The sequence below is a fragment of the Lepisosteus oculatus genome, chromosome 13, assembly GCF_040954835.1.
Source record: "Lepisosteus oculatus isolate fLepOcu1 chromosome 13, fLepOcu1.hap2, whole genome shotgun sequence".
Taxonomy (NCBI): domain Eukaryota; kingdom Metazoa; phylum Chordata; class Actinopteri; order Semionotiformes; family Lepisosteidae; genus Lepisosteus; species Lepisosteus oculatus.
In genome coordinates this window covers 21,489,599-21,509,445 of record NC_090708.1, presented here as the reverse complement: position 1 = coordinate 21,509,445, position 19,847 = coordinate 21,489,599, and the positions used below count along the sequence as shown (strand labels likewise).

At 38.7% G+C, this 19,847-nt stretch overlaps 1 protein-coding gene across 3 annotated transcripts; it reads right to left on the bottom strand.

Moving 5' to 3' along the window:
- Window positions 1–1,431: 1,431 nt before the first annotated feature.
- LOC102683265 (butyrophilin subfamily 1 member A1-like) lies at window positions 1,432–18,754 on the bottom strand. 3 transcript variants are annotated; one of them, XM_015361618.2, is made up of 12 exons: window positions 18,592–18,754; window positions 16,003–16,112; window positions 14,283–14,354; window positions 13,303–13,650; window positions 11,320–11,601; window positions 10,201–10,308; window positions 9,570–9,596; window positions 9,285–9,311; window positions 8,212–8,244; window positions 8,066–8,092; window positions 4,574–5,098; window positions 1,432–2,215 (listed from the first exon to the last, which is right to left on the bottom strand). In XM_015361618.2, exons 3-11 carry the CDS (start codon window positions 14,350–14,352, stop codon window positions 4,581–4,583), a joined length of 1,440 nt encoding a protein of 479 aa, XP_015217104.2. In that variant the 5' UTR covers window positions 14,353–14,354; window positions 16,003–16,112; window positions 18,592–18,754; the 3' UTR covers window positions 1,432–2,215; window positions 4,574–4,580. The 3 variants fall into 3 exon arrangements, with proteins under 3 accessions (XP_015217104.2, XP_015217103.2, XP_069053690.1); XM_015361617.2 differs by lacking the exon at window positions 16,003–16,112; XM_069197589.1 differs by lacking the exon at window positions 18,592–18,754 and having other exon boundaries at window positions 16,003–18,580.
- Between the last annotated feature and the right edge of the window lie 1,093 nt (window positions 18,755–19,847).

The window sequence follows — 19,847 nt, the reverse complement described above, 5'->3', positions numbered from 1 at the left end:
ATTCTATTGGTAGAGAAAGGCCGACATTTTACAGTAAGATATCCAGGTCGGGAGAACAAAATCTCTTCAGAATTTTCAAATTTGAACACAAAAGAGTTGTTTATCATCAGATAAACACCACCTCGTTTTTTCTTACCGGCTGAGCCAGAGCAATCCATGCGATAGGTGGAGAATCTGTCAAGCTGCATGGCTGAGTCGGGTGTATTGGGGGTCTGCCAAGTCTCGATGAGACAGAGAATACAGCAATACCTGATGTCCTGCTGATGGCTTAACCTTTCCCTTAGCTCGTCCATCTTGTTCTCCACATACGTTGGCCAGGAGGACACTCGGGATTGGGGTCTGGTAGCCACGGCGCTTCACTCTCGCTTGAAGTCCTCCCCGTTTACCGCACCTCCCGGTCCGTCGTGAGGTGAGTCAGGTGGGGGGGTCCGTACCCAGAGGCACCCAGGATAGTTGACTCAGTTCCAAATAGGATATATCTGTGTTTAACTCAACAATTCTTGAACCAATGTCCATAAGCACTTGTCAGTCATAAATAATTGTTGAAAAAACAGACTGGACTCAGAAAACCCACAATACGAAACAGACAAAAATGAACAGACGAGGAGCCACACTCAACGTCGCCACTCTCCGGCGCAAGCAGCAAAGGAAAGTCCTTGCCTTCAGTTAAAAGAAATACACAAGACGAGGTTGGGATAAAGTAGAACGATTTGTAACACAAGTGATACACAGCAGCAAAGGTACGTCCATGTTTCCAGTTAAAAGCATGGCAGGATCGAGAAACCAAACACAGAGCAAGGCAAGAACTGGGGAAGCAAGGAACTCCAAGCAACTGCCGAGCAGATCACTTTAGACTTTAAATCTTATGCTTCACCAGGAGAGGGGAGGATTATTCACAGGTGAAGCAAGCTTCCTGTCTGATTGCAGTTTCTTAGCAACCATCCTAACTGAGAAGTGGAAGAGGTCTGACCGGCTGCTGATGTAGAATTAGCCTACTCCACAGCACTCCTGGGAGAATGGGCACGATAAGACAAGGTTTGTGTAGCTGGTGGTGTGTTGGTGTTCAGTATGATAGTGACATATACATACACACAGTGACACAGACACAAACAGGAAAAAGTGGGTTCTTTAGTGCTTGGGGGTGTGCATTATCATGAAACGTATTTGAGGGGTGTTGTTACTTTTACTGTCATCTTTAGTATACATTTTGTATGTTTTCACACTTTGTATGGTGTGTGAAGCTTTAGCAAAAATCAAATATCTTGACAATGAAGCAGATGGGAATACAAATTTAAACTGATCTAAATTTGTTTTAAGGTGGATGGAGAATATATACAGATTGAAACAGAAGGAGAAAATGTGAGTTTATAATATAATTTAAACTTCACTCTGTGAATTAAATTATTTAAATACTACCACAGTACAACAAAGTAGTGACACAGAGCAGCACTATTTTATTTTTCTTTTTTAATTAATTACAAAATTAACTTAATTGAAGTTATGTCCACAATCCACAGTGATGAAGACATCAGTCTTGACACAGTCGTTTACTCAGTCCTATGTCAAACCTGACCCACCCAAAATCCCACACAGATGCCAAAAAACAATAACGGTGAGTAAATTTAATAATATTAATATAGATACATACCATAGAGGTGTGACTGTGTCACCCTCTGTTCATGAATCAGTAATGTGTTTGATCTCTCCAAACAGTATAACAGGAGACGGTAGCAGTAGGCCTTTTTTATGAATCCCAGGTACAGAAGTCAGGAGAGATCTTAAGTGGCCTGATTGAAAACTATATCAGGGAACGTATACATATGACATGAGTCCTGGACTCCACTGTTTAAAAGTGAGATCTTCTTCTCCTCAATATCCACCCATATTCACATCTTCCTGGGCCACCAAGTAAGGGGGAGATCAGTTACAGGGTCAATGAAAGCAGAGAAAACATAAGAGTAAGGGTTCATACACAAGCAACCCTTCTGGGGAAAGATGTTGAAATATTCTTTCCACACTACAGACTCTCTGGTTACTGCTGTCCTCCACAAGTCATTCACCTCCACCTCCCAGTAGTGTCTCACTGCGGTCAAATCTTTGAGGTCAAGTCAAATCTTTCTGGACTGTCAGGGAGACAATCTCTTCCTATCCTCAGACAGAGAGAGGTAGGTTTGCTGTATTTTGTTGTCCACTCTGCTGTCCAGAGTCACATCAGCTGTTGGAATGAAACAGGAGAGATCAGAAGAGTCTCTTGCAAATCATATGAAAATTACAATATGTAAAATATAGTATGTTTATCCCTCAAGAAACAAAGACAAGTAAGTTAATAATTACTGAAATCAAATTAAATTATGATAATAATAAGGCTCTGGATAATCAAAAACACATAAATCCTGACAGAAATATGTATTCAATTAAACATAAAAAGTAACAATAAGAGCAATTTAACAATGCTGAATATCATTATATATACAGTACAGTATGTCTTTGTACAATGTATACAGAATGTATTATTTACACATTCTGCATACACTGTATACTGTATATAACGTGAATACATGCTGTACTGTATATACTATGGCATATATGTATATGCATACAATATTTATAAAAGCACATTCTGCCTGTAATATATATATTCTATAGATGCTGTACTGTACATATAGTGTATACACTGCATATGACGCCAGAAGAGGCTCAACAGCTACAGTATAACATTGCATTTCTTCTTTCTACTTTTCAGTGAGCATTTAACCTTTACTTGTTCCTATACTGTATGTATATATATTATGTATATGCTGTGTATATACATACATTCTGTATATTTTACACCAATGAACCACTGATCCTAATTTTAATTTTTTTAAGCATTAATAAGCCCACCGCTGTCCACCAATTCTTCTCTGTGGTCAGGAGACCAAAAATTTTCTAAAACTTTTCAATTTTCAGTGTGGAAAAGGAACACCATTTCATTTATTGTGTTAAGTTTTCTTTTCAACTTGCAGATTTTAAACATTTATAAAAGAAACCTAACTTCATTTTTACACAATAGTGTTCCTGATGTTCTGTGATAAGTGAAGGCAGTCCTCTAATGGACAAGGTTGGGAACTGCAGCCTGGCCCTGAAGCTGACAGGGCAATATCAGTGATATTTCATACAGTACTTAATCTGGGTAGAACAGGACAATCAATCACAAACGTATTTCACAGAAGAGTTTATCAGCCTCGAAATACCGAAACCCTACATATCACTCCAGTCCCAAAGGTGTCCTGATAGACACTCAATCTTAAACACACCACTGTGTCACTTGATGATCATAACTATGTGAGAACACCAGTTGGGCTGAAGAGAAAGACCACAAAGTTATTGCCCCTGTCCAGAAAGAGGAAACCCATACATCACCAGTAAATATCGCTCCTAAACACACCATGAGCAACTGACTGATATGTCTGAACTGTTCTGAGAAAAAAAAATCCACAGAGACTCTAACTGACTTGATGTCATTAAAACACTTTCTGTAAAGACATATCAGTATTAATTACGCCCCAGAGAGAAAAACATAACTCACAGCTCAATATCCTACTGTCCCTTCCTCTCCCAGTGCTGGCATGTGTAATTCAAATGATTATTTTTGCAGTACGCAAACAACTTTATTACCCTTACCCTGGAAAAAAACTACTTCAATTCAAATTACATATCCCCAAATGACTATATTGGTGTATTTTATTCACACAGATATTCTTAGATGTACAGTCAGTGTGTCACATTGAGTAAGAAGATAAAGACCCCAAGGACACAGAAGCTAAATTTACCTCAGTTGCCATGCAAAGACATGACAAATGCCAGGTAAATACCCCAGCATTCACTGCCAATGGTCATTACTGAACTGATATTGCAATGACTGACTTATTTTGAGTTAAACACACAATGGGTCTCTTACTGAACCCAGATCACTGCAGCCTCTCTCAGAAGTTAACACAGATCTTATTCCCCATCTTATTCAGATTTTATTCTCCCACCCAGGAAACAGACTCCTCACTGACGGATAAATACCCTTACATTCCTCCTCACACCACAACAAATATAGTAAGACACCTGATGGCAAAATATCTCAGACTCTGGAAGTGAGACAGTCCACCTAGTCTCTTAATGACGGGATCTGGGAGCTCTTTCAGGACATAGATCCCACAGATATTCTCCTCATCCTGGGAAGGGCCCTTTATTCCCACATTAATACACCCTGGTCTAAAGGCAGCACACAGGTGTGATGACACCATTGCATGAATCATGATTCGCTTAGTCAGCATGTCAACTTTGTTTGTTTTAGTGGCATGTCACTAACTCTGGCAAACAGAATCCCACTTCTTTCACTGTTCTGAGTCTGTTATACAAAGTACCATTGCTGCATTTGTAATTGTTTATTGAAGCCATGTTGTCCACAATCCACTGTGAACATTGAGAGAAGACATTGGTCCCAATATAGATATCTACTTTTTCTGCCTAAGACCCACTAGAAAATTGTCCAAGAAATGGCATATAACTATGTATATTAATGGTGAGAGCTGTGAGTTACCTTTTCTTCATGAATCAGTGATGTGTGATTGATCTTCACAGCTGACAGGGGGCAGCACCACAAGGTCTTTATACTCATCAATGGTCCAGAAGAAAGGATAGATCTTCTCCCCCTGGTTGAAAACCATGTCAGTGAAAGTGAAGATATGAGTCCTGGAATCCACAGAGTAAAAAGAGACCTTCCTCTCCTCGATATCCAAATACACCCCCACCCTCCTAGGCAACACAGTCAGATGAGAAGAATCACACTCCAGCACCCAGTAGCCCTTCTCGGGAGAGAAAGTGAGTCCCCCCTTCCTCTCTGCAGAATCTCTGGTAACTCCTATTCTCCACTGGTCATTCAACTCCACCTCCCAGTAGTATCTCCCTAAGGTGAAGCTCTCCCTGCTCAGGACACAGGACAGAGAATCAAATCTCTGTGGATTGTCAGGCAGGACATGAGGCAAAACCTTCCATCTCATTTTTCTCCTATCCTCAGACAGGGAGAGATAACAAAATGCTGTATCGGGGTCCAGTGTCAGTTCAGCTGTGGAAATAAAACAGGAAACATCAGGAGGACAAAGAAGAGAATGAGGAAGAACTGAAATCTGTTTCTTAGAACCTGACCAGTCTTTTGAATAAAAAAAACAATTTTACCTTTACCTTTCCTTTTGTATATTTGTTGTATAAAACCAATAAAAGAATGCAGTTAAATTATTACTGTAGTATATATGAGAGTTAAGAATAGAGCTCAGCTCCTGTTTGTAATTAAGTGACAAGTGATGGAGCTGAACAAGAGAAAAATGGCAGTCCTGAAAACAACAAGGCAACATCTTACCTTAATATTTTTTTATATCAGTTTTTCATAATTTGTCTGTATAGCAGAAGATGCTATGTCAACCATTGACTTATTCCAAGGGAGAGTCTATGTGTGGAAACACAAACTATACTATACTGTATATCACCCCTGTCCCAGGAAGAGGACTCCTATGTGACAGGTATAGTAAGTATCCTCACCATGCAGAAACAATGAAGTCATATTGACACTCCAGTTAAACATTCAGCTATATCACTTAATGACCAGGACTTTAAGAAAACAACAGCTGGACTGAAGAGACAGAGACCATTATTATTACCTCTGTTACAAGAAGAAGAATACCACCGCAAAACCAGTAAATGATACTTCTCTACTAACTATGAGAAACTAACCTTGATATTTACAGTATGTGCTGTTCTGAAGTGAGGACACCACAGAGACATTCACCAACTTCAAGCCATTAAAACCCTGTCTGAGCAGTTAAAAGAGATGTTGTGATTACCTTTCTGTGCTTATTCACTAATAGCCCAATGTCCTCTCCAATTACTACTGTATGCTGAAGTGAGCGACATTACAATGTCATGGCTACTGTCAAGAAAACAGTTAACTCTGTTAATAAGCGCTTGTAAATGGAGGCCTTAATAATACAGGAAACACAGATAGCAAGATGTTTTGCCTTGGGGAAAGCCCCATATTGAGTATTTTAGTTGAATACTCCCAATCACTTTGATGGGGAACTTTATTATTGTAGAAAGATACAGTATATTTAAATACTCACTGTTTCATTATGTATGATCACTCTGGCCTTGAAACACATAATAATAACTAAATTTATTCTCCTTGCCCCAAGAAGATACCCCAGAATCTCAGGTAAATATCCTCCTCCCCCCTTTTATCGATGTTGTTGATTAATTAACTGATATTGAAATAGGTGACCTTTTAAAGTATCTGAGTCACTGAGTCTCTGAGCCCACATCACTGCAGCTTTGAGCACATCTTTCAGATTAATTCCCCAGCCCAAGAAACAGGCTCCTTATTGACAAATAAATACCCCCAATACCACTCTTCTTACCACGACAAATAAGACACCTGACAGTAAAATGCCTCCAATTCTGAAAGAGAATCAGTCCACTCTCTTACTATCCTACTTTCTGGATCTGAGAAGTCTTTCAGGATACACAGATCCCACAGATATTCCCCCTCAGAATATTTAATTCATTGTCAGATTGCTGATCTGTATATTTAAATTACAATGGAAAATCAGAGACTCTTAGAGACAGCTGCAGTATTATTTATAGTCAGTCCTTTATTAAGCATATTGCATTTGTGAGACTGAGCTTCACAAAGTCAACAAAACCTTTCTAATACCCACAAATAAAGCCAAAGAAAATGAAGTAATGAAGAAATACAAACAATAGTGTACAAAGCAAGTCAGAACTGTCTTTCCTATGACAATAGGACATGTGATATTTTTTAGTTTTCCTTTTGCCCTGATTATCGAAACAGAACAAGTCATAACACTTTCTTTCGGCTGACTCATCAGCCTAGTTGATTGATTTATTTCTCAAACAAGAGAGGCCTACAGAGTAATACTGCTCATTCTCACAAGAGGCTATGTGTGTTAAACGACAGGGGAGGAGTAAGACAGTGTGAGTGAAGGAGTGAGTGCACAGGCACACTTCTTTCACACAATGGTTTTAGGGGGTTAATTTCCATCACTGGCTGAATCAATAATGTAAGCTTGAAGAGATTTATTGTCATCATCAGGGCCAATCTGTCAAGTGTCAAGACCCCAGCCCCGTCACAAAGTTTCCCATTATTTATACAAAGGTGCCTCCAATTAGCCTCCAATAAAGTCACATCTTGTACTCCAGTGTCAGTGTGGAAAATCACTGAAGAGCTCACTGAAGATTAACGGGAAACTTTAGTCTTATTTTATTACAAACAGGAGTGAGATTTTTTATGATTCAAGTTGTTTTTCTTACACCCAATAATATATATATTTTTATATTCAGCTATCATTTCTATTTCGAGAAAAGGCTATTTTTAGGTCAGCTGTTTATTTTTTTTTGTGTTGTTTCATCTTTCTTTGGTATGTGATTGGCTAATTAAAAACACAATGCAATTAAACATAAATTGGGAAAGTAGCAATAATTAGATTTATTTTCATGGGAAATGTATGTATGTTTCAAAAGAAGATTTACAGATGTGTCTTCCCAACAAGTCATTCTGAAACCCACTGGCAAATGGGCACTGGTAAATTATTTAAGCAGATGATATGACCTATACATACAGTAATTTAACTTTTGGGACCAAACTCTTAAGTGTCTTGAGGACCAACACTTAAATGGTAATTATTAATTTGCAGTTTTCCCACTCATTACAAACAGCTAACATAAGACTAACTGGATTGTAGCTCTCCACATCCAGGGTTGAAGATCCCTGTTTTAGCCTCTCATGAAGGTGTTGCATATTATCTTTGCATAAAATTATTTTTCTACACTGGCCTGAAAGAACCCTCTACTGGCCAATTGACAAACATAGGATGGAGCTCCAAGGGAGATTCTGTAGGAGATTTTAAAGAAACATGTATCTGTAGTACAGGTATAGATATAACAAGCTTTGATTTCCAGGGTTTTCCAGGGACAGTAGAGATGTATTTACCAAATCTTTATCTTCAATAGATAACAGACCTACCTGCAGCACTGCACAGCCACTGCCATTCTGGAATACAGAGATACAAACACAGTTAATCAAAGCCAAACACAGGACTCCACATTAGGAATAAGATGTCAGTCTAGTTATTGCTGTACATCAACAGACACTAAATATATTGTACATACGTGATTTAGGGACAGCAAAACTCTTCACCGCCTCTGCAGAGAAAGAAGATGATATTCATTGTGTTATGTTTCTTCTCACCAATTACTAGCATTGCCTAAAATTAGTTCATTTCAGAATCCCATTGCAGTGTGAATCAGAGAGTGAGAGTGAACAACAGTGGCTGTAAGACTGGTGTCTCAGTCAATAAAACTGAGCAGAACAATTTATTAAGTCAGACATATCACAGGACACCCTGGGTGTCTGGTCCTTCAGCCATCGAGAAAGATAAGTAAGACACTTCATAGAACCATCACCGATACAATAAGCTGTTCATTGTTTAGTCACACAAGTGACGGTGTTGTCTGCTCTCACAGACTGATTGACCTACTGTGTACCCATAGTAACCAGCATCACTGACTGAGATACAGAGGTATCCTGCTCACTGGGCCACACTGCCTGATCTCTGGACAACAGCTGGACCAGTGAGGGATGACCAGTCATACACCATAGAGAGCACTTCTCCACACCAAGCAAGATCCAGGAAGACTGATACACAGACAGTCTCAGTCTAACACAGATATGCTCTCAGGTGGCTCCACACACAGCTGTCAGAACTGTATTGTTTTAGCACTACAGACAATGATTGTCACAATAGAACACAGGCAGGACCTACACAGTATCAGTGATACAAATGGTTCACTCAGGACAGGAGGACTGATGACCTGTTGTCTGAAGAATCTGCAGAGTCTACAGCACTTAAGACCACTGACTGACAGCAGGTAAGAATATCCTTGTAAAACATATCACTCTCCAAAGGTGTGTGTAAATTCAAAAATATGTAGTAAATCTCAACTGGGAATTAATTAGTTCCTTTTGTTGTTAAAGGTGATTAAAGATATTTTAAAAGACAATCCTCCACTTCATAATACAGCTACTGTAAATTTTGGCTATGAATAGTATTTTTCCAACTTATCAGGCAGCACCTTAGAAAACCATTGAGCCTTAGAACACCACTGAACACCAGAGAGCTTTACTGTAATGAGAATGAACAGTCTACATAAGTTTTGAATCCTTTATACATACTTACACTTACCTAGTTCTCTATGAAGTAAGGGATTGACTGCAAATAATAAGACATTTATTGTTAGATGGACTAATATAAAAAACAAGATAAAATATAATTTAATACACAACCCTGTTTAGGTACATACTGTTATCACCACATATTAATGTAATAAAAGGATAAAAAAAGCATTTGTTTCCTTCAGTATACTGACTAAAATTTAAAATCAGAATAAAATCAGAAATCTTTCATTTAAAGAAGAAGTCAAATGACATTTATATTCATAAAATTAAACATAATGTATTATTTACTCACCCTTTAATATATACATAGTCTCCTCCTCTGTAACAAACAGTGCAGTCAGTTAATAGTGATACGGGCCCCTGCACTGACAATGACTTTTAAACAGTCACACTAATATAGTATATCTCAGATTCCAACAGTGTATTCAATAATACTGATACAGGATGCTACACATACACTTCACATGATTTCACCTTATTTTCTAACTGCATCATCTAGTTCTGGCAAGCATCTAGTACTAGTAACCTCAGCGGGATGCCATCAAATGGCACACACAGATACTGATAAAAATGCAGACACGCACACACATACACACTCATATAGCAACTCAGATCCAGAATAGAACCCAGGCCCAGTTCTGAGAGGCATGCCACAGCAGAAGTGATACACAGCAAGCAGATTTAGGGAGGTCTCTGATAAGGATGAGAAGCTTGAGATGTATATTTTCTGTGTATAGTTATAACATTTTGAACACAATACACTAAAAATGTAGATTGAAACTTTTCCCAAAGGCTTTAACGGTGGTTAACTCTAAACAACACTGAGGCATAATAAAAACAAGATTTCATAATCTGTCAAATAATGGTGTTAAAACCCCCTCCTAGCACAAGTGTTCAGACACACATATATAATGACCACTTACTGTCCATTCTTCTCCACTGGATCACCAGAAGTGTTGATGCTGCTACAGTAATAGTTACTATTAAGAACAGAGACACCATCCATCCTGAGGGTCCAGGAAAAAAGTCTCCTAGGAAAAGGCACAGGAATATTATTCAACAGGAGCATGAACATGAAGTCAGGGACACAGATACAGGGAAGCAGACCCTTCTGCCTTCTCAATGGACTCCCATTGTGCAGTATCATTACATCACAAAGTTTTCTAAGAGGTTTCTCACTGGGAATGACTTGGATAAATGTATTAACTATTACTATAAACAAGGTGGTTTAAAATTTAAAATTGTAAAAATGAAAACAAACTAAGTTCTACAAGCAAATTGATGAAAGTTAATCAAATGCCCCTCAACAGCCAGGGAATTTCACATATACTGTAGCAGCACATATTTTCTTTTTTCTCGGACACAGACCAGTAGTAATACACAGGCAGCAAATCAATACTTATATAACAACACACAACATTTTGTGACTTGTAAAAATATTCACAGATCTGTGAGATCCAGAGTTCTGGATTTTCATACATGGAAAATATCTCTTGTTGACAAATGATGCAAAAAAAAAGATCATAAAGACAAGGAGGGAGCCTGTGTCTCATCAAAAAAAAATCTACTCAGGGATAATTCTCTCTCTAAATGGTTCCTAAACAAATGGGAAGTTTTGTTTCCCTATTACAAACAAACAGAGATGTTTGGTGTGTTTTTGCAAGCAGGAAAATTTCAGTTCCTCAAATTTAAGACAGCAATCTCTTTCTTCATTATCAATTTTTGCCCATGTTTAGTGGTTCATGGATATTATAAAATCATGAAAGCTGTGCAAACACCATGAATAATTATCATTGTTTTCATCATCAAAGAACAGAGGCTGTTGTTTCAAATCCAAACACAAAAATGGTTCAGATGTTCAATATTTATCATGAATTCCATAGTAATCCTAAATATCTCAGAAACAAAAGCTCAAAAAGCTGTAAAGAGCTATAATTAATAGTATACTGTTTGAGTGTGGTCAGTGACCAGGTTGTGTTACATCCTGGGTGTGTGTAATACTGTATATCAGGTGAGCTCTGGTGTTCATCATTAATACTTACTCGGAATGTGGAGCTGAGATCCCCAGTCTGGTTCAGGTAGAACACTTATAATCATACAGGAGAAGACATTGGATTCCTGTTTGACTGGGATGTAGCTGCTCACATTCAGGAACTCCTGACTGTCCTTTTCCACTGTGGTTTTGGAAAGGGATGTCACATCGTTTCCATCCCTGTCTATCCAGATCACTGCAGGTTCGGGATACCACCCCTCTGATCTACATAGCAGCTGAGTCTGATCTCCTCCAGGGGTGTGGAGAGACATTGAGGGCTGGGAGCCCAGGGCTGTGAATTCATCACAATATAATATATGGTGAGATATTTCAGAGCTTACAAAAGCAAATTGGAGTAAAATGTAATCAGGATGGCCATCATGTCTGTGTGTGTAGGCAAGAGGTTTGGCACAGGGAGAAGAGTGAAATGATGTTCCTACTGTACCTGTGCAGACTGGAGGTGTATGTACATAGTGCTGTGTTGTTCCATGTTGTGTTATTTATTATATTTTTTATTAACACTTTATGTTAATAACACATATTAGGAGTAAATATGTGGACTGTGCTGACATCACAGCTTAGGCACCTCTGTGCTCTCTAATGTCCCTTCCTGTGACGACTGGGAGTTTTTGTGTTATTTTTTTACTGTGTTTCTATCCATCTGCGGCCTTTATGACAGCTCAGAAAAGTCCTAGATGAACCCATATTGGGAGTGAAAACAATCTGGTATCCAGTGTACGGTGAACTTGTTCTTGATGTTTACTGCTGCTGAGATAATGAGCAAGTAAAATACAGAGTGTCCATGCTGTTTTCATACTTTTGTTTTTTTTATTCACTCAATGTTGTTTAACTCAATACATTAGTTTCATATGAGGAGTATTGCAGAAATTTCAAAAATTACTGTATGCTTTTACAAGTCAGTTCTGTCCTGGTAGTGGGGGGTTAACAGTACAATACAATTTTGTCTCCTATGACATGGACAAGTCTTGAGGACTGAAGTAGAACATTATTTCTCCTGTTAAAGATTAAGATAATTGATTTATTTTATCTAATTACATTCCATACCACCATTAAGGTGGTATGGAAATATCCATATCCATTCTAAAGTAGGGAGCTGATTTAAAAAACAAAGAGTCACTTATTATCTGGATGTTTTCTCAATAATGCATCTGATAAAATTGTCTCTTCTGGAGACACCATGTCAACACTTAATGAGTGTCCAATTCAACCTCCTGCAGGAAAGGTAAACACACAGATGCTCCAAATGTTAGATACCAAATAAAACTGAGATATTCGAAAATTATGACAAATACAGCCAAAACTACTCAGAAACAGGATTGATTCAACTCATAAATCAACCCCAAACTCAAGCTTCAACAGTTGTTCTAGGTTTCAAGAACATGTTCAGCTGAATGACAATCAACACCGAGGACAACTTCCTCAACCTCTAGACCACTGAAAAATAAAGTCTGATGTCAAACCTAATCTCACCCTATTCTTGTCACCAGAGTGTTCCACTAGATGTCTCGATCGCATTGCCTTATACAGGTATTAGTATATTAACATTAAGGAACCTTAATTATAACTCAGAGACCTTTTCCGCCTTATAGTGTCCTCTCCTTTTTCCTAAAAAAATTGATCCTTTTGCCACCTTCTTTACACCCTTTGACATCCATAATGACAAACGATATTTGTTCCAACTAGCTGGAAGCTGAAGGCACTAGAGTAATCTATCTTCTTCAGGGTATGCCCTACATACTCTATTCTCAGAATATAACCCACTTGCAGAAAAAGTGCAACATACACTACATCACTGACACCACTGTAGCCTCAGGGTTGTTGGTCATTCACTGGCTAATCTGAATGGGACACACTGAAGGTTGTAGACAGGTTTGATAGAACCTATTGTTTTTAGCATAGAGATTTTGGTGCAGTGATGTTTAGCCTTTATTTTATTCAAGAAATCAGGTAAGAAGTCTGGGAAATTTCTCACCTCTTACGCCAAGGTTTATTTGAGTATCTTCATAATGTTCAGTAGACTCCACCAGACATGTGTACTGTCCATGGTCAGAGTGTTTCACATCCCTCAGTTTTAGAGACACATTGCCATGGAGAAGCTCATCTGGGAAAAGTTCAGCCCTTCCCCTGTAGAATTCGTCCTGCAAATCACGGTTGTACCTTTTGTTTTTGAATAAGATCACAGGAGATGCAAAGTTTTTTTTAAACCACCTGATCTCCAGGTCCATAGTACTGATGTTTGGTGAGAGGTAACAGGGCAGAACAGTGTCTTCACCTGGGAAAACAATGACAGGAACATCTGGACCAACAACCTGAAACTTCTCTGAAAAAGAAAGAAACACAGCTTACATGAGCCTTCAACCTCTACACAGACAGACAGAAACACTGATACAGGTTAACAGACTAATTACTGGGGGAATAAAGAATGTCACCATACAACATTTTAAATGAACAGCCCCTCCCTGATTTAGAACCACAAGTGACTGAGTAGAACTAAAGTCCTTTGTCTCAACATCTGCTCTATTTCACACCAGTGATCCTCAAACTGGGGTCTGGATCTCTGACCCAGGACAATCCTCACCTTCACTCAGTGATAGAAGTGCTGCGTCTGAATTCAGTGAAGTTCTGTTACTCTGCTCGTAGGTAAGAAGAGACTCTTTGTGTCTCTGATTGTTTTCTCTGAACCTTTATATACTGAAATATTTCGGATACACGGCTCCAGATTTAACATCGAATTACTTTCCATACCACCATATCCAAAACATATAGTACTGAAATGCAATAAAATACTGAAACAATTACATAAACAACTTTGAGATCAAAATATCAATAAACAACTACAAGCTTCAAGTACAGTCTGTGACAACCTCCTATCATTTATTGGAAAGTTTCAGACGTAATAGACTCACATCCTAGTCATTATAAAACACCAAGAAGATGCTCTCTTCACAGTACCTATGCAGAAGACAGAGAACCCATTGAGAAGTAGTAGATTCACAAAGAGCCAATCTGATTTGTTAGGCATCTCTGAAAGACAAACAAGTTAGTCAGTAAACATACTGAAACAATACTGAAGAGAGTTATTCTTTACAACATTATTATTTAGAAAAACAGAGTTACTGACATTACTGACAGAAAGACAGTGAGTTGTGTCTCTCACCACTCTAACTACAGTATTATAGACACTCAGAAAGATAGTAAAACTGCTGTAATGTTGCCATAGCCAAAATGTAACTGTAGTGGCTCTCTGAAGGCACCAGTTCTGTAGGGTTTGGGCATTTACTGAGACAATTATTAATTGTAGCAGTAAATCACAAAGTTGATTCTTTTGATGGCTTTAGAATCCAACCATGCGACATAACTCAAACAACGCACACACACAGGTACTAATACACGAGGATACATTTATTAATACATAGAATATGCATGTAAACCTAACAGATCTTATCGAGAGGGTTATCAGAATACAAAAGGTATATATTCAGTCAGTTACAAAGTGTTACACATATCAAGAGGACATACGTTCTGTATATCATTCATTAAGACCGTTTCGTAAATGAACTTGGTTATAACTTCTACATTAGATACTCAAAACAAGTACATAACTCTTAGGAATTAAATTGATATCAACTGGTTGGGATAACAATTGAATTCTCAAGCTGTAATGCAGTGAAGTTGAATACTCATCCAATCTTTGGGGATTCAGATCTTCCTGCGGGCACAAAGAAACAGTTGCAGGCTGTTGCTGTCCAATCCGTGCTCTCTGGCGCGGTGCGCTGCTGATGCTCACTGACCGGCTAGTTGGTGTTGGCTTTAGCTAGCAAAGTTTGTGCACAGGAGAAAAGATGACTGTGGGTCCCAGCAAGTCAGGAAGAGGACCGGTTCGTTCCTGATGAAGAGCTAGTTCTGAATAGTGATTCAGCTGTCCACAGTTCTGACCTGTTCACGAGGCCTGCTGCTGGTGCTAACCTCGGGTGGATCCGCTGGTTATTCTCTGGCAACCTCCGCTCTAGACTCTTAGAACAAAGGAAAGTTCTGGCACTCGGACACACTGGCCGTTCCATGGTTGTCCGGGCTGAGTCTCAGGATGGTCAGGAGGCGCGCTGCGAGAATGTCCTGCCCTTGGGAGCCTTCTGCTCCTGGGCCGTCCTGCCCTGGAATTCTCCTTTGAATTCCCTTTAGAAAAGTCCACAGAATTCTCCTGAATCCCCTCTGAATCTTACTGAATCTCTCAGGCTCTCTGTGTTGCCTGTTTTTACCTGGAGGAACTTCAGCTCGTAGATTGGCTGAAAGTTCCATGGGCATCAGAGTCCCACGTGGGTTACTCGGCCCTACCAGTCCCTGATTGGTTGATCAAGGTGAGATATGAGTCACTTACTCCTGACACTTAGGAATGCAGTCCAGATGTCCATCTGGCACTCCCTAGACAGATAGGCGCCAATGGATGACCATTGATCATGATATCAGATCAACAGAGATGAACAGAGAAATGGGGCCACATTTGGGAAGCTCAGACACACTTAATTCTGCCTTATTAATAAGCCTCGCCGCTACACTGCTGTGAGAGAGAAAAGTATAATTCATTATCAAGTTGCATATAGAATGTTTACAACACACAGTTCCAGATGAAGATGACTTGCAATCTGTTCTGTCATCCTCAGAGTGTATAGGATACCTATTTTAGAAGGGAGAGTCTTTAAGGTATGGGTGACAAATCAATTTCAGATTTGACTGATGTGACAGACCCCAACTGCTTCTGCTCAGCAATTAAAACCAAGCATCAACCTTGAAGGGGAAGAGAATGACCAGGTTAACTCCTCTGTTCAGGACATCATCGAGATGTATACTTAAGTCACCACAGGAAAACTGCAACAGATAAGTGAGATACCACAGCAGCTAAAATCCATTACTACCCTAACCCTAAACCTGCACTATAAAAAACAATCATTACACATTACTGAATTAAACCAGGAGTTTAAGTATTTCAGTAACTTGCAAATGTACTCACATCCTTGCTATGGTATCACAATTTTGCCAAATTGGAAAATGGTGTGATGGACAGGAGTTGTGTTATGCGGCCTAAGCACTTGTAAAATCACAACGGCCCACAGATGTATCATGAAAGGAGACTTACAGACAATGCCTTTATTTATTTAAGCCTTACTCTAAACTAACACCAACTATCACTATGAGCCCTTTAATATGTCATGCTAGTCTAAATTAAATTAAACTTTGAATATAACTTTCACCCATTCACCAATTAAGCACAAAAATTAAATCATTAATTCACTACATGTAATCCCACATACAAATAATAGAGGCCTTAATGACTTTTAGTCATTAAGTAATTTTTTCTTATTGGATTTGGTTGAGCTCTCTCAACTTTCTTGGTAATTGCTTGGTATTTCAGCTTTTTTCCACAGATTTTAGTAGAATTGAAGATTGGACTTCTGTTTTGGAACATTGACCTGTTGAAGCGTACTTTTTCTTCCCAGTTTTAAGTCTTTAGCGGATGAAATCAGGTTTTCCCTCTCAAGCTTGCCTGTACTTTGCCTGTACCATTTTCCCCTCAGTCCTGAAGCACATCTCAGTCCCTGCTAATGACAAGCAGCCTGATGTGACAATATGCTCCCAACTCCATGTATGACAGGACAGTGGTGTGCTATGTTAAGTTTGTCTAGACTTGTATTTAGCTCAATACATTCCAGTGTTGTCTCATCACAAAACATTTTGCCATGCTTGATGCATCACTAAAAAGCTGTGTTGCTTTTTTTATTCAGTAATTGCTTTCTTCTTGCTACTTCTTGCCATAAATGTCCTTCTTATTCAGCTGCTCAGTTTGGAGGAACATCATAAACAAGGCAAGGTCTAGGTGGTACTGTATATACTGTAATGTACCTTTAATTTCAATATGATTGAGTAGACTGTGAAGAGATTAAAAAGTGTAATAATGTTGCACCCTTCGCCCAACACAAAGATGTGTGAAACCATGAGAACCCAGACCGAGAGTACTTAATTAATTGCGTGGCTCATTATCATCAGCAGCCACATAACCCTGCAACTCACAACTGGCAACCCACTGAAGCTCAGCAGATGTGAGCCTGGTCAGTACCTGAAGGGGAAACCTTCTGGGAAAAACTAAGGTTGCTGCTGGAAGAGGTGTTAGTGGGGCCAGCAGGGGGCACTCACCCTGTGGTCCATGTGGGCCCTAATGCCCCAATATAGTGACGGGGACGCTATACTGTAAACAGGCGCCGTCCTTCGGATGAGATGTAAAACTGAGGTCCTGACTCTCTGTGGTCATTAAAAATCCCAGGGTGTTTCTCGTAAAGAGTAGGGGTGTAACCCTGGCGTCCTGGCAAATTCCCACTGGCCCTTACCAATCATGGCCTCCTAACAATTCCCATCTATGAATTGGCTCTACTCTGCTCTCCTCCCCACTAATAGTTGATGTGTGGGCAGCGTTCTGGCGCACTATGGCTGCCGTCGCATCATTCAGGTGGACATTGGTGGTGGTGCAGGGGAGTCCCAATTACCTGTAAAGCGCTTTGAGTGGAGTGTCCAGAAAAGTGCTATATAAGTGTAAGTGATTATTATGATTATTATGATTATTTTGTACATCTGAATTAATTCAGGTTAGCCACAACAGAGGATTTGAATATTTATGCAATCATGACTTTACTATTTTATTTCATTTTAATGTTTTGTTTTCTTTTTGTTTTTTGTTTGATTTTACTTTTGCTTTGAATGTATGGAGTAGGTTGTGAACTTAATTCCACAGAGTATCAACTGCTACTTCAAAGTCAATGACTGCAACCTTTAAAGATGCAAAACGTGAAAACTGTGCAAGCCTCTGAATAATTCTGTAAGGAAATGTATCCATTGCTTACAGGCTCCTTATACGTCTAGACAAAAGGGAGTAAGTTTTACACTTACCTGTGTTATACAATAGTTACCAGTTTCAAACTTTCAAGTTTTTATAATGACAGGATGTTTGCCAATGTTAATTGCAATCTAGACAGTGGGAAAAAAAGGTTTCCATATTTCTGTTCTGAGATGTTGTTCTAAGAGAATGAGTTATTAAACTACAAGAAACATAAAGAGGAAGACAAAATTTACTGTTTTCCACTGAAATAAGGAGAAAGCTGTAATGTCAGACACCTTTAGATACACATAAGTCATCTGTTGAGTGAATACTGTCAGACTGCTACTGTATAGCATATAACTCTGAAGTTAACTGATAAGAAAATGAAAGGATACTTACTGTTAAATTACATTTGAAAACCGATCAGATCTGAGATCGGAGATGCTGTTCTATATTGACTCTCTGCTGTTCTGCTAGAAAAAACGAAGTTGGTTTTAAGCAGTTTTGAGAGCTCTAAAAATCATATTAGAGACGATAATTTACTTTATGAGACCCGCCCTGTTTTTTTCTTGGATTGTTACAAAATGAATTAATCATGTGACTTAACTCAAGTTTATTTAAAGGGGAACTGCAACACTATTTTTATATTTCGGGTTAGAAAGTTTTATGACAGTATGTGTAACCACAATAAAAGTAAACACTACACAGTAATTTGTAAAGCCTCCAATGTACATCACAAAATAGACGACGTTTCCAGGTACCGTATGTGCAGTGCCATATTCTGCGATTCAGAATAAGGCAACAAACTTTAAGTGACGTAAAGTGGCCCTACTACATTGGAAACATGCAGGCTTGTGAATACATCTCTTTTAATCCAACAGAAATATTGCTTTTGACTTTGTTGCGAGGGTCTTTGTGAACTTTGTACATACAGTACTTTTTCTGCTGCAGTATTCAATAAGGTGGACATACAGAACTGAACTGGTTTGAACTGGAATGGAAGAATGCTGGACACAAAGGCTACTATGTAATTCTATACGTTGTTATATAGGAACACCTTCTATGAAACTACATAACCAATTGTATTAAAATAAGTTATCTTTGGCAATTAGGGAACAGGAAGATGAGCATGATCCTGAAATTCTGCCAATCTGATAAGCACAGAGAAGTGTGATAAATATCAGAAAATATTCAGGAATGTTCTAATTTAATTGCTTTGAGAAAAATAAACCAAGCATCTCCGTGTGTTTTGTTCCCATGCACATGAAATAAATACTTATTTTAATTTCTGAGATGGTTTTGCTAATAAATGAAACTTACTTGCTAATTCTGCATGCCAATCACATTGGAAACTTTCTGCGGTGAAAGGTCTGTACTTCTTCGCCTGTACCTTACATTAGTCATTACATTAACTAGTGAGTAAGAAGGGCTGCATAACGTCACAATTCTCGTGAATTCGTGCTCTAATCTGTTGCAAGACCAGGGGTCTGCGACAACATAGACACTTGCGGTACTTTCACGAAGTTCACAATTCTGTGCATAATTTGGAATTTGTAAACATTTTCTACGCCCTCAAATAATTTATTTTTTTACCGATATTTAATAACCAGTCTGAGAAACATTTCTGAAATGTTAGTAAGGGGTTCCCATTAACA